Source organism: Wolffia australiana, chromosome 2, assembly GCF_029677425.1.
Source record: "Wolffia australiana isolate 7733 chromosome 2, ASM2967742v1".
NCBI classification, from domain to species: domain Eukaryota; kingdom Viridiplantae; phylum Streptophyta; class Magnoliopsida; order Alismatales; family Araceae; genus Wolffia; species Wolffia australiana.
Window position 1 is genome coordinate 6,858,059 of NC_135836.1, and position 12,420 is coordinate 6,870,478.

The 12,420-nt window shown below is 42.0% G+C and overlaps 2 protein-coding genes across 4 annotated transcripts; both read left to right on the forward strand.

The window, feature by feature from the left end:
- The first annotated feature begins 322 nt into the window (after positions 1-322).
- On the forward strand, positions 323-4,542 carry LOC144716648 (FAD synthetase, chloroplastic-like). 3 transcript variants are annotated; one of them, XM_078591836.1, is made up of 7 exons: positions 323-476; positions 559-646; positions 1,391-1,470; positions 2,025-2,179; positions 2,460-2,595; positions 2,753-2,928; positions 3,931-4,542. In XM_078591836.1, exons 1-7 carry the CDS (start codon positions 370-372, stop codon positions 4,392-4,394), a joined length of 1,206 nt encoding a protein of 401 aa, XP_078447962.1. In that variant the 5' UTR covers positions 323-369; the 3' UTR covers positions 4,395-4,542. The 3 variants fall into 3 exon arrangements, with proteins under 3 accessions (XP_078447962.1, XP_078447963.1, XP_078447964.1); XM_078591837.1 differs by having other exon boundaries at positions 1,421-1,470; XM_078591838.1 differs by lacking the exon at positions 323-476 and having other exon boundaries at positions 560-626; positions 1,421-1,470.
- A 2,083-nt stretch (positions 4,543-6,625) lies between these two features.
- Positions 6,626-12,420, forward strand: LOC144716649 (protein HOTHEAD-like). The gene is made up of 4 exons (XM_078591839.1): positions 6,626-6,818; positions 8,772-9,413; positions 10,676-11,510; positions 12,215-12,420. Exons 1-4 carry the CDS (start codon positions 6,719-6,721, stop codon positions 12,285-12,287), a joined length of 1,650 nt encoding a protein of 549 aa, XP_078447965.1. The 5' UTR covers positions 6,626-6,718; the 3' UTR covers positions 12,288-12,420.

The following is a 12,420-nucleotide window of genomic DNA, read 5'->3' on the forward strand; positions in this document are numbered from 1 at the left end:
GAAATCATTCTGTTTAGTTATGCATCAATCGCTCCAGACCATGATGGGCGACCGATGACAGGAATGGTGGAAATCGTTCCGTTCAGTCATTCGTCAATTGCTCCAGACGATGACGGATGACGGGCAGTCATCAGTTCAACAAGCCCAGTGCTGGGTACAAATTTGAGAGTAGACAAAAATAAAAGTAAGATATTTTTATCCTGCCTACTACTAAAGGTAAGGTCGAAGTTTACTTATGATGATGATGAAAATCGACGTGGGAAATGCCTGACCGTTGGATCGCGATAGAAGGTGACGTGGAGGGCTGAGATTAAAAAGGGGCTCGTTAGACTCTACCTTTCCTTGGTCTGCTCGCTTCAGCGCGCTTCCATGGCGCCTCCGCTAAGCAAGAGCGCTCCATCTCCATTTTCTCCGAATTCTGTCTCTACCGCGACTGCCGTCGCATCCATGAAGCTCGGATCTTCCATCGGCATGAGGTATATATATATCTCAGACCGTTTAATTATCGTTTCTTGGTCGTTCTGGAACTTTGATCGACGAGTGATTGATTAATTGCAGGAAAGGGTTCAGATGCGAGGTTTCTGCGGCCAAATGGGGGTTTTCTGGTGGCCAGCACTCGACGGAGCGTGCGTTCTTCCCGTCTCCCGTAGTCTTTCCCTCCTCTTACTGTCTTTTTTCCTGGAGTTGTTCGCATATGTCCATTTTCATATTTTTTTAATGTTAGTTTCGGTGGTTTCTCCTTCCTTGACTGGCCTTTATTATCTTCCCGTGAACATTTCTCGGATTCACTGAAACTGAGGTTTATGATAAATGGTTTAACTTGGAATTTTTCATGCCCATTTGATTTTTTCCCCGAAAAGTTAGAAATATTAATGTATTCTGACGTTGGAACAATCATTTATTGTCTTTAATGAACGGGATTTGCAAGTAGCCTCCGACACGGAAAAAGTATGATACTCATACTTGTCTAATTTCGTGTCGGGGGAAATATCTGAGAAGTGTAATCTTAGTTGCGGTGTCGTATCCTTCACTGATTAATATTATACCATTTTGAACTTAAAATTAGGTTTCTGATAAATGATTACAACCTAGAAATTTTCATGTCGGTTTGATTTCCATTCTGAAAACTTATGGATGCGAATTTCCTGACTATTATTAACTCCTCTCTATTATTTCTCCAATTATCTTAAACTGAAACTTAGTTTCTCGTCTTTGGGAATTAAGCATGTTGGAATTTGAGGGCTTACCGCTGTGTTAAAAGCTATGACTGATATCTAGGGTGTTACTCTTCTTCTTTACTTTTAGGCAGGATTTTGATCTTCGACATTATGGTATACCGTTTTCTTATTGTCCAAATTCCATAGTTTTTAAATTCTTTTTATCATCTCAGGAAAGATACTTGTTGGGTTCAATTGTGCAGAGATTGTGCTCTTGTCGGGAGGTTATGGCACGTGACTGCTTACACTACCGGTTAGTCTAACTAGCACTTAGCTTACTTTTTCTATAAGTTCTCTTAAACAAGAACTGGTTCCGATCCTATTTTCCTACACATGATAAGGGACCACCGATTTTTTATTTGACTATTTTGCTGTACTTGATAAGGAACCGTTTGTAATTTGGAGAGGATTTCTATGATAAGACAGGAAAAAATTAAAGGAATCGAGACCTAACAAAATCTGTTATCAGTATATGACATTGTTAACTTACTGACAACGAACGGAAAAAAATGCTCTGGTGAAGTAAGATTTACCATTATATTAGGGTATGTGGTTATCCAACATTCTTCAAGAAAACTTGCGTGAATTTGTGCTGATTTTAATCATAAAACATGAAATAAATCTGAAGATAATCATTAATAGTTATCTTTTTATAGTTCTCCGTGTTTATTATTTTCATCATTACGTTTCAATGTCTCACACTTATGTTGCTCCAGAAATATTCTAAATTTTATTCTCAATTTATACAAATTTATTACGAGTTTCACAATTTCTTAGTAATCGTATTTGTCGGATCTGGTTGTACAGGGCACACTGCCTCTCACAATCCTCATTGAGGAGTATGCACTTCTCTACAGACCTTTCAAAATCATCTGCACCTTCAGGGTTGGACATTAATGAGATGGAGTCAGGGAATGATAAATTGCTTGTTGACTGTGGTCCAGACCAGGAATGTGTAACTGGTATATCAAACTTTGGCAAATATCATTCTAATAATGTTTTTTCAGTTCATCGAGAGCATATTGAATCAATTATTTCGTTTTCCATTATTTAAAGTTAAATAATTGACCTTGTTGTGCTAGTCAGAGACGGCATTGTGCTTTTTTTCTGTCAGTTTACTTTTTTTTCTTCAAACGCCAGTTCTCTTTCTTACTTCCTGTCATATCTTAGCCTAAAATGAATTCTCTGCCAAATTCTTTGCCTTTGCGGTCACAATCTAATTATCGTGGTCCTCTGTTGTAGGAGGTATTGTCGCTTTGGGTAAGTTTGATGCTCTCCACCGTGGGCACCGCCAACTTGCCATACAGGCGTCAAAAGCTGGCTCTCCTTTCCTTCTTTCCTTTGTGGGCATGGCTGAAATTCTTGGTTGGAAGGACAGGTAGTTGCCAACCCCTGAAGAAAATTATATTTGAATTTTAAATTTTACTTTGTTTCAAATTCTGTGCAGTGCCCTTAAAATTTATTAACATAAACATTTTTCATGCTAATTGGCTTCGTTTTTTAATTATTAAAACAAAATTTTGGTTCCATGTTAGGGCTCCCATTGTTGCAAAATGCGACAGGAAGCGGGTGCTCTCGTCGTGGGCTCCGCTCTGTGGTGATGTTGTCCCGCTCGAGTTCCACGTGGAATTCTCCAAGGTTCGCCATCTCTCCCCACGTCAGTTCGTGGAAAGGCTTTCCAAGGATCTCAGAATAAGTGGTGTTGTTGCAGGTAACCCTATTGTCTTTTTCTTGTCTCCATATTTTGTCTTCCATTTCCTCATTGGTCACTCCTTCGCATGTACTCTTTCCTTACCTCATTCTTTTAGGAAATCTGTCTGGTTCTGGTGTTGTTTCACCTACTCGTCTCTAGACAATGTCTTGCTGTCTCACTTACTCTTGTCTTAATGGTTTTTTCTAACCTTAAGGCACTCTCTTTGTCACAACTCTTCCCAGGTCAAACCTTCCAGAAACATGACAAGTTATATTGAATTGTCTCTTTTCAATATTGTTTTGAAAAGATACTGTGTTCGCACTTTTGTCTATGGTGCTGTCGTCTAACTTAGGCCTACCCATTTTAGAAAGATTTCTGATTCAATTTTTAACGAGGATGATGATGGATGATAAGAAAGGTGATGACGCTGTCGACAACGCTGTTTGTCTAAGATGGTTTCTGCTAATTTAAATCGCTAGGTCAGCCTCTTCAAAAGTATTTTTTATTTTAGGTAGACAATGAAGATGATGATGAATTGTTATTGCCGTCCTGTTCCCCAGATCATCATCATTGTCACTATCATCCATCTGGTCATGATGAAACGTTTGTTGATAATAAATTCTCATCATTGTCATTGTCATAGCCATGCATTGATTTCCGCACTAAGATATAGTATTTAACAAGGGTGTTGTCATGGTCGTCATAATCAGGTATTCTACAACCATCGTAATTGTTGTCATTCTCCTCATCATTCATCTGTTGAATTCATCATCATCACCTCCATTTGTTCAAGTGACCCATGGATGATGATAACAATAATAAAATTTAACGATGTCAGTGACGATGCTAATTCCATCCTCTTATCTTTTCTCAAGGTCAAATTAATTTTGTCTAACCCTGTATTCTACCCGTACATCATTAAAAATCTTAATTGATTCCATCATAATTGCTCTTGATCACATTTCAAGTTGCTCTTGACATCTTGTTATGGGATTAAACATCAATTCTTACACATTCCAGGAGAAAACTACCGGTTTGGGTACCGGGCATCCGGCGACGCCGCCGAGCTAGTGCGGCTCTGCGACGAGTTTGGGCTCGAAGCCCACATCCTGAGCTCCGTCCTCGACAGCAAATCCAGCGCCACCGCAATGGAGCCGGTATCCTCGACACGTGTCAGGCAGGCATTGGCGGCCGGCGACGTGAAATACGTGGCGGAGCTGCTGGGCCGGGCCCACCGGCTCGTGCTGAGAGCCCCGGAGGACTTGGCGGCCGACGGTTACAAGTTATCAATTCCCCGCTCGTGCGCTCTGAACCAGGAGCCGAAGCAGGGGCTCTACCAGGGCTGCAGCGTCGTGCTCAACGGTGCCGCCGCCGTCGTCCCGTGCCACGTCATCATCGGCGAGAGCCACGTCCACGTGGAGCCTCTTCAGGGGCCCTTTCCTAGGGGAGAGGTTCATCTTATTGGCATTGACTTTGGCTGTTGACCGGGTGTTTGCTGACGTCATTATTATGGGCTGGGCTGGGCCCATTATTGTTCAATTCTAGTCTGTTGGGTTGGTGGGCCGGATAAATATCATAGCCGGCCTGGCCCAACTACTCTCTTCATAAAAGATGGCCGTTCTTTGCGTGTGATTTCATGTTGTTGGGGGACGGCGTTGGAAGCCAAGAAGCATGTCTTCATCTAGAAAGAGAAAGATGGCGATCAGGAGCCAAGAGGACTGTGGAAGCTAGCTTAGAGAGAGAAACTAAGATCAAGGGCGAACCCATGTGTTAATTTGTGATTTTGATGTGTGGGCGAGTAAAAACAATGGTTAAGCTTAATGATTATATTGTCATGAAGAGAGAGAGAGAGAGAGGGAGAGAGAGAGAGAGAGAAAAAGAGAGAAAGAGAAAGAGAAAGTGAGAGAGTGAGAGAGAAAGAGAAAGAAAGAGAGAGTGAGTCAGTGAGAGAGAGAGTGAGAGAGAAAGAGAAAGAAAGAGAAACTGAGAGAGTGAGAGAGAAAGAGAAAGAAAGAGAAACTGAGAGAGTGAGAGAGAAAGAGAAAGAAAGAGAAAGTGACAGGAAGTGAGAGAGTGAGAGAGAAAGAGAAAGCGAGAGAGAGAGAGAGAATGAAATTAACGACACAAGCGGGTGACCTTGTCACCATCAGTAAATCCTTCCTGCAGTACAGCTCGACCGATGGTGAGGGAGGGGGATAGAGAGAGAGGTCACCATCTTCTCTATGGCTCTCTCTCACTCTCTCTCTATCCCCTCCCTCCTTTCCTTCACCCCATCTCTCTCTCCCTCGCTGTCTCACACTCTTTCTCTCCCGCTCTCTCTCTTAATTAATCTCTCTATTTCTCTCTGTGTTTATCGCTCTTTCTTTATATTCTTTTCTATCTCTCTTTATTTATCTCTCTCTATCTCAATCTCTCTTCATTTATCTCCCTCTATCTCTATCTCGGTTTATTTATCTCTATCTCTGTCTCTCTTTATTTATCTCTCTCTATCTCTATCTCGGTTTATTTATCTCTATCTCTGTCTCTCTTTATTTATCTCTCTCTATCTCTATCTCGCTTTATTTATCTCTATCTCTGTCTCTCTTTATTTATCTCTCTCTATCTCTATCTCGCTTTATTTATCTCTATCTCTATCTCTCTTTATTTATCTATCTCTATCTCTCTTTTGTATTTGTCTCTCTCTATCTCTCTTTTGTATTTGTCTCTCTCTCTAGTTTTATTTATCTCACTCTCTATCTATTTCTCTTTTCTATCTCTATCCCATTCTAGTTTTATTTAGCTCGCTCTTTCAACCTCTCTTTTCCATCTCTATCTTTCTCTCGCTTTTTTACCTCGGTCTCTATCTATCTCTATCTCTCTCTCACACACACTTAATTTATCTCACTCTCTATCTACCTCTCTTTTCTATCTATCTCTAGCTTTGTTTATCTCGCTCTCTATCTATCTTTCTTTTCTATCTCTCTCTCTCGCTTTATCTATCTCTCTTTTTTATCTCTATTTCTCTTTATTTATCTCTCGCGCGCTTTATTCATCTCTCTATCTCTCTTTTCTATCTCGATCTCTCTTTCCTAATTTATCTCTCTTGCGCTTTATTTGTCTCTCCTTTGCTTTATTTATCTCTCTTTCTACCTATATCTCTCTCTTTATTCATCTCTCTCTCTCTCTTTCTATCTCTCTTTCTCTTTATTGATCTCTCCATCTTTCAATCTCTCTTCTCACTTTCTCTTTATTATCTCTCTTTCCTCGCTCGCTTTATTTATCTTTCCCTCGTTCTCTATCTCTCTCTCTCTCTCTCTCTCTCTCTCTCTCTCTCTCTCCTTCTCTCTCTTTCGCCCCATATCTTTCTTCATGTGGGGGGGCATCTGCGCCCATAATTTCCTCTCACTGCAGCAAGAAATGCAAAGAAAGTGGCAAGTAACCCAACAGGGTGGCAGCAAGCCCATGCCAAGCGAGACAAAACTTGCCCAGATTTCTTTGCCTTTTCTTCTCCCTCCAAGCAGTTTTTGGTGCGATAGTAAATACCTGCACCTTCTCTCCAGCCTTCCTCAGTATCTTGGCGCCGAAGAGCGCGCAAAGATCATCTCCCATAGCCTCTTCTTTCCCTCCCAGGAAATCTCTAAAATAATGGGCAACGATAGCGACGACGCGGAGGACTTCTTTGCACGCCGGTTGTTGAAGAGCTCTGCCTTCTCTTATAAAAAGCTTCATTGGCTCCCTCGGCAACTCATCGACCCTTCCCAGTGTCTTCTTCTTATTGCAGAAGTAGAGGAGAGAAGGCAGGGCCAAGCTTAAGAGAGGAAGAGAGAGGATGGGTGAGAGAGAGATGGGATTGCTCCCTGGAAGACTCACTGTGCTGGCCATGGTGGGGTTCCTTTCGATCCTCCGAGGTCTTTGCTTAGCAGATCAAGGTACTGGGAACTATCTATCTCTCCCTCTGTCTCCCTCCCTAACGATCTAAATAATTATATATCTCCGTCTTTGTGCTTGTCTCTCCCTCTCCTCTCTCTTGATCTTTTTATCTACATATTTATCTACAAATCCATGTATCTATCTACCTGTCTGTCTGTCTCTCTGTCCTTGTATATATATACATGTCTGTCTCTCTATCTATCTACCTCTCATTATTGCTATATGATGATTCATAGGAGGTATCTATATTTCCATGTAATCATCTATCAAGATATCTGACTTATATTATGCATCTGCCTTTTTATTTCTCATCATTATATAAGAACTAAATATATTTCCATGTATGCATAAGCCCAGATCTCATATATATATATATATGTATATGTATATGAACTGCCTATATTTTCATGTGTAGATATATCAAGATATACTTCTTATCATATAGATCTGCCGTTCTACCTTTGTTTATATTTATTTATTTTTAACAACAGTCTTATCTTTCAAATTTGTCCATATACCTCTCATCGTAGATAACTCTATGATTCATAAGAACTATTTATCCAATTATCCTTACATGCAAACATATTTCAAGACAACTTATCTTACGAATCTGTCGATATATGTATATTCATCAATATCCAGCTGTCTCAGTTTATACATCCACCCATCAATCTATCCCTAAATCTATGTCTTTCTGTCAGTGTATGTTCCTATGCATCTATCTGCCTTAGTATGTACATATGTCACAACACATAATATACATCTTTATGGATCTATCCAATAATCTATCTACAATCTACATATTCATGAAACTTTCTTCACGGATCATCGACCTAGATATCCATAGATCTTTATCTATTTACCTGTCTGTCTGTGTATCGGTATTTCTTATTTTTACTGATATAAGAACTATTCATCTTTCTTTGTATATCGAGATATCTAATTCATAGATCCATCTTAATGAGAACTACCCATCTTTCCTTGTATATCAAGTTATCCGATTCAAAGCTCTATCTTTATAAGAACTATCCTGCTGTCTCAATTCATGATCCATACATCAATCTATGTCTATATCAGTCATTCTACCCAAAACAACCCAAGTCTTTATGGATCTTTGCGTAAATCTACCTATCAATTCAATCTATGCACTGACCGTCGCGGCGCAACCATGCACGTATTATGACAGCATTAAACCCAAGTCTTCATAGATCATTGCGTAATAATACGTATCAATCCGCACACACGCAACAAGCGTTCATGCACTAATCGTCGGGCTGTCTATCTATAGATCTTCATATCTATCTACCTGTCAGTCTGATTATCGATAGATCTTATATTTACCGCTATAAGAACTGACGAATATATTCCCTGATCTAAGAACTATCCATCTTTCCTTGTATTTCAAGATATCTAATTCAGAGATCTATCTTTATAAGAATTACCCATCTTTCCTTGCAAACCATCAAATTATCTGATTCAGCCTGATTATCGATAGATCTTATATTTACCGCTATAAAAACTGACGAATATATTCGCTGATCAAAGAACTATCCATCTTTCCTTGTATCAAGTTATCTAATTCAGAGATCTATCTCGATAAGAACTACCCATCTTTCCTTGCAAACTATCAAATTATCTGATTCAGTCTGATTATCGATAGATCTTATATTTACCGCTATAAGAACTGAAGAATATATTCGCTGATCTAAGAACTATCCATCTTTCCTTGTATATCAAGATATCTAATTCAGAGATTTATCTTTATAAGAATTACCCATCTTTCCTTGCATTACAAATTATCCGATTCAGAGATCTATCTTCATAAGAACTATCCTGCCGTCTCTATTCCTGCATGTATTACGACAAAACAAAAAACCGAAGTCTTCATGGATCTTTGCGTAAATCTACCTATGAATTCAATTCTATGCACTGATCGTCGCGGCGCAACCCAGCTCCATACTCATCGTTCGTGATGAACGCGACGGACGCGCCGGAAATGGACTACTTCGACTACATAATCGTGGGCGGAGGCACGGCGGGCTGCCCCCTCGCAGCCACTCTCTCGCAATCCTTCCGAGTGCTCCTCCTCGAACGAGGCGGCTCGCCTTACGGCAACAGCAACATCTCCAACCTCGTTCACTTCGCCGACACGCTCTCCGACCTCTCTCCGGAGTCTCCGTCTCAGCGCTTCGTCTCCGAAGAAGGCGTGATCAACGCGCGCGCGCGCGTGCTCGGCGGCGGGAGCTGCCTCAACGCCGGGTTCTACACCCGCGCCGCGCCGGAGTTCGTGCGCGCCGCTGGCTGGGACGGCGCGCTGGTTAACGAGTCGTACGCTTGGGTCGAGCGAGTGGTGGCGCACCGGCCGGAGATGAGGCAGTGGCAGAGGGCTGTTCTTGATGGGCTTTTGGAAGCCGGGGTTACGCCGTTTAATGGGTTTACATTTGATCATGTGCCCGGGACGAAGCTCGGAGGGTCGATATTTGACGCGCAGGGCCGGCGTCACACCGCTGCTGATCTTCTCTCCCACGCTGATCCTGGAATGCTCTCCGTTTTCCTTTCTGCCACCGTTAAGAACGTCATCTTCGACGCCTACGGTGTGTCTTTAAACTCCTGGGTTTTGTTTTCTGTTTGGATTTCACTCGTTTTTAGCCTTGTCTGAACCGCATTTTTTCCCTTTTTTTTCCCGTCTAGAACTCCTTTTTTGCGTGTATAAGCAGCAGTTTTTCTTTTTTTCTTTCTATTAGAAGTTCCTTCATTTTTTCCCATCTCTTTGTTGTATCTGAAACTCCATCCTTTTTTCTGGTCTAAAACACGATTCTCTTCTCTTTTCTAGATCTAGTACTCTCTTATTTCTCTCTCAAAATTCATTTTCTCTGTCTAAGGCGGGCTTTTTTCCATCGTAACTTACTCTTCCTTTTACTCGGAAGCTCGCTTCTTTTCTCTCACAATTTCTCTCACTTCCCAAAACGCTCTCCTCTTTTTTCATTAACTATTTCTTTTTTCTTTCTAATACTCCTCCCATTTTTTATTCTTCTCCGAAACTTTCTCATTCTTCTTTAATATCTCTGTGAAATCTACAAAACCCTCGCTCTCTGTTTCTTTTGGCGACACTCTCCTTCTTTCCTATATATCTCATCTTCTTTTCCCTCTTCTAAAATTCATTTTCTTTTCCACTAAACTCTAAAAAAGCTTCTCTTCCGTCTTTCTCTCTAAGTCCCTCTTTTCTTCTTTTTCTTCCAAAAACCTGAAAACCAACCATGGCGCTGGCATGCAGACGGAGGGCCCTCTAAAATTATTATCTCTTTCATATCACTCTTCTTTCTCTCTAAACCCTAGACAGCTTCTCTCTCTCTCTCTCTCTCTCTCTCGCTCTCTCTCTCTCTCTCTCTCTCTCTCTCTCTCTCTCTCTCTCTCTCTCTCTCTCTCTCTCTCTCTCTCTCTCTCTCTCTCTCTCTCTATCTATCTATCTCTCCATCTCTCTCTATCTTTATCTTCATCTTCATCTTCATCATCATCTTCTTCTTCTTCTTCTTCTTCTTCTTCTAAAACTCTGAAAACGAACCTCGGCCCTACCATGCAGACGGAGGGCCCTCTAAAATTCTGATCGCTTCCATATCACTCTTCTTTCCAAAAAAAACGCTTCTTTCCCTCCAATCTCTCTCTCTCTCTCTCTCTCTCTCTCTCTCTCTCTCTCTCTCTCTCTCTCTCTCTCTCTCTCTCTCTCTCTCTCTCTCTCTCTCTCTCTCTCTCTCTCTCTCTCTCTCTCTCTCTCTCTCTCTCTCTCTCTCTCTCTAAATCCTTCTCTTCTTCTTCTTCTACTTAAAACCTGAAAAAGAACCTCGGCACTTCGACGCAGATGGAGGCCCCCCGTCGGCCACCGGCGTAGAGTTCCGCGACGCCACAGGAACGTCAAAATGGGCCTACCTCAAGCCCGGGCGGCGCGGCGACGTCATCCTCTCCGCAGGCGCGATCGGCTCCCCGCAACTTCTCATGCTGAGCGGCATCGGCCCGGCGGCCCACCTCCACGAGATGAACATCGAGCCCGTCCTGGACCAGCCCTGGGTCGGCTCGGCCATGGCCGACAACCCCATGAACGCCATCTACGTCCCTTCTCCCGTCCCCGTCGAAGTCTCTCTCATCCAAGTCGTCGGTATCACCAACTTCGGCAGCTACATAGAAGCCGCCAGCGGCGCCAACTTCGCCGTAGACGGCGGCTCCTTCCGCGGCGGCTTTCTCCTTGAAAAGATCATGGGTCCGCAGTCCACCGGTTCGATGAAGCTCCGCAGCCTCGACCCAGAAGACAACCCCGCCGTGGCTTTCAACTACTTCGACCACCCGGAAGATCTCCGCCGCTGCGTGCGGGGCCTAAGGACGATCGAGCGCGTTATCCGGTCGCGCGCCTTCTCTCGGTTCCGATACTCGTATCTTAACATGGGGGCGCTGCTGAACATGACGGCGAGCATTCCGATGAACCTCCGGGCTCGCCATGAGAACGTGTCGACGTCGCTGGAGCAGTACTGCCGGGACACGGTGCTCACCATCTGGCACTATCATGGCGGGGCTGTGTCCGGGCGGGTCGTGGATAGGGATTATCGCGTTATCGGGGTGAACTACTTGCGGGTTATCGACGGCTCCACCTTCAACCAGTCCCCCGGCACCAATCCTCAGGCCACTGTCATGATGCTCGGGAGGTCAGTTTCTTTCTTTCTTCTTCTTCTTTTTCTTTTTCTTGTTACTCTTCTTCTTCTTCTTCTTCTTCTTCTTCTTCTTCTCCTTCTTGTTACTCTTATTCTTCTTTTTCTTTTTCTTGTTACTCTTCTTCTTCTTCTTCTTGTTACTCTTCTTCTTCTTTTTCTTTTTCTTGTTACTCTTCTTCTTCTTCTTCTTCTTCTTCTTCTTCTTCTTACTCTTCTTCTTCTTACTCTTCTTCTTCTTTTTCTTCTTCTTGTTACTCTTCTTCTTCTTTTTATTTTTCTTGTTACTCTTCTTCTTCTTCTTCTTCTTCTTCTTCTTCTTCTTCTTACTCTTCTTCTTCTTTTTCTTCTTCTTCTTCTTTTTCTTCTTCTTGTTACTCTTCTTCTTCTTTTTCTTTTTCTTGTTACTCTTCTTCTTCTTCTTCTTCTTCTTCTTCTTCTTCTTCTTGTTACTCTTTTTCTTCTTTTTATTTTTCTTGTTAATCTTCTTCTTCTTTTTATTTTTCTTGTTACTCTTTTTTTCTTCTTTTTATTTTTCTTGTTACTCTTCTTCTTCTTTTTATTTTTCTTGTTACTCTTCTTCTTCTTCTTACTCTTCTTCTTCTTTTTCTTTTTCTTGTTACTCTTCTTCTTCTTCTTCTTCTTTATTATTCTTCTTCTTCTTGGCTGATGAAGGATTGTTGTTGAATTTTTTGCCGTAGGTACATGGGCATGAAGATTCTGCAAGAGAGGTCCAATGGGACGGCATCGTCACGCGCATCGGTCGGCCATTAGAGACGGTTCTCTTCTTTAATTATCCCCTAAAGGAGTTAGAACGAACAGTCAGAAGAGTGACCAGAAAGATGTAAATGTTGATGTTTTCAAAATATACTTAATATATTGCACGAACTTGTGTCTTTTGCACCCA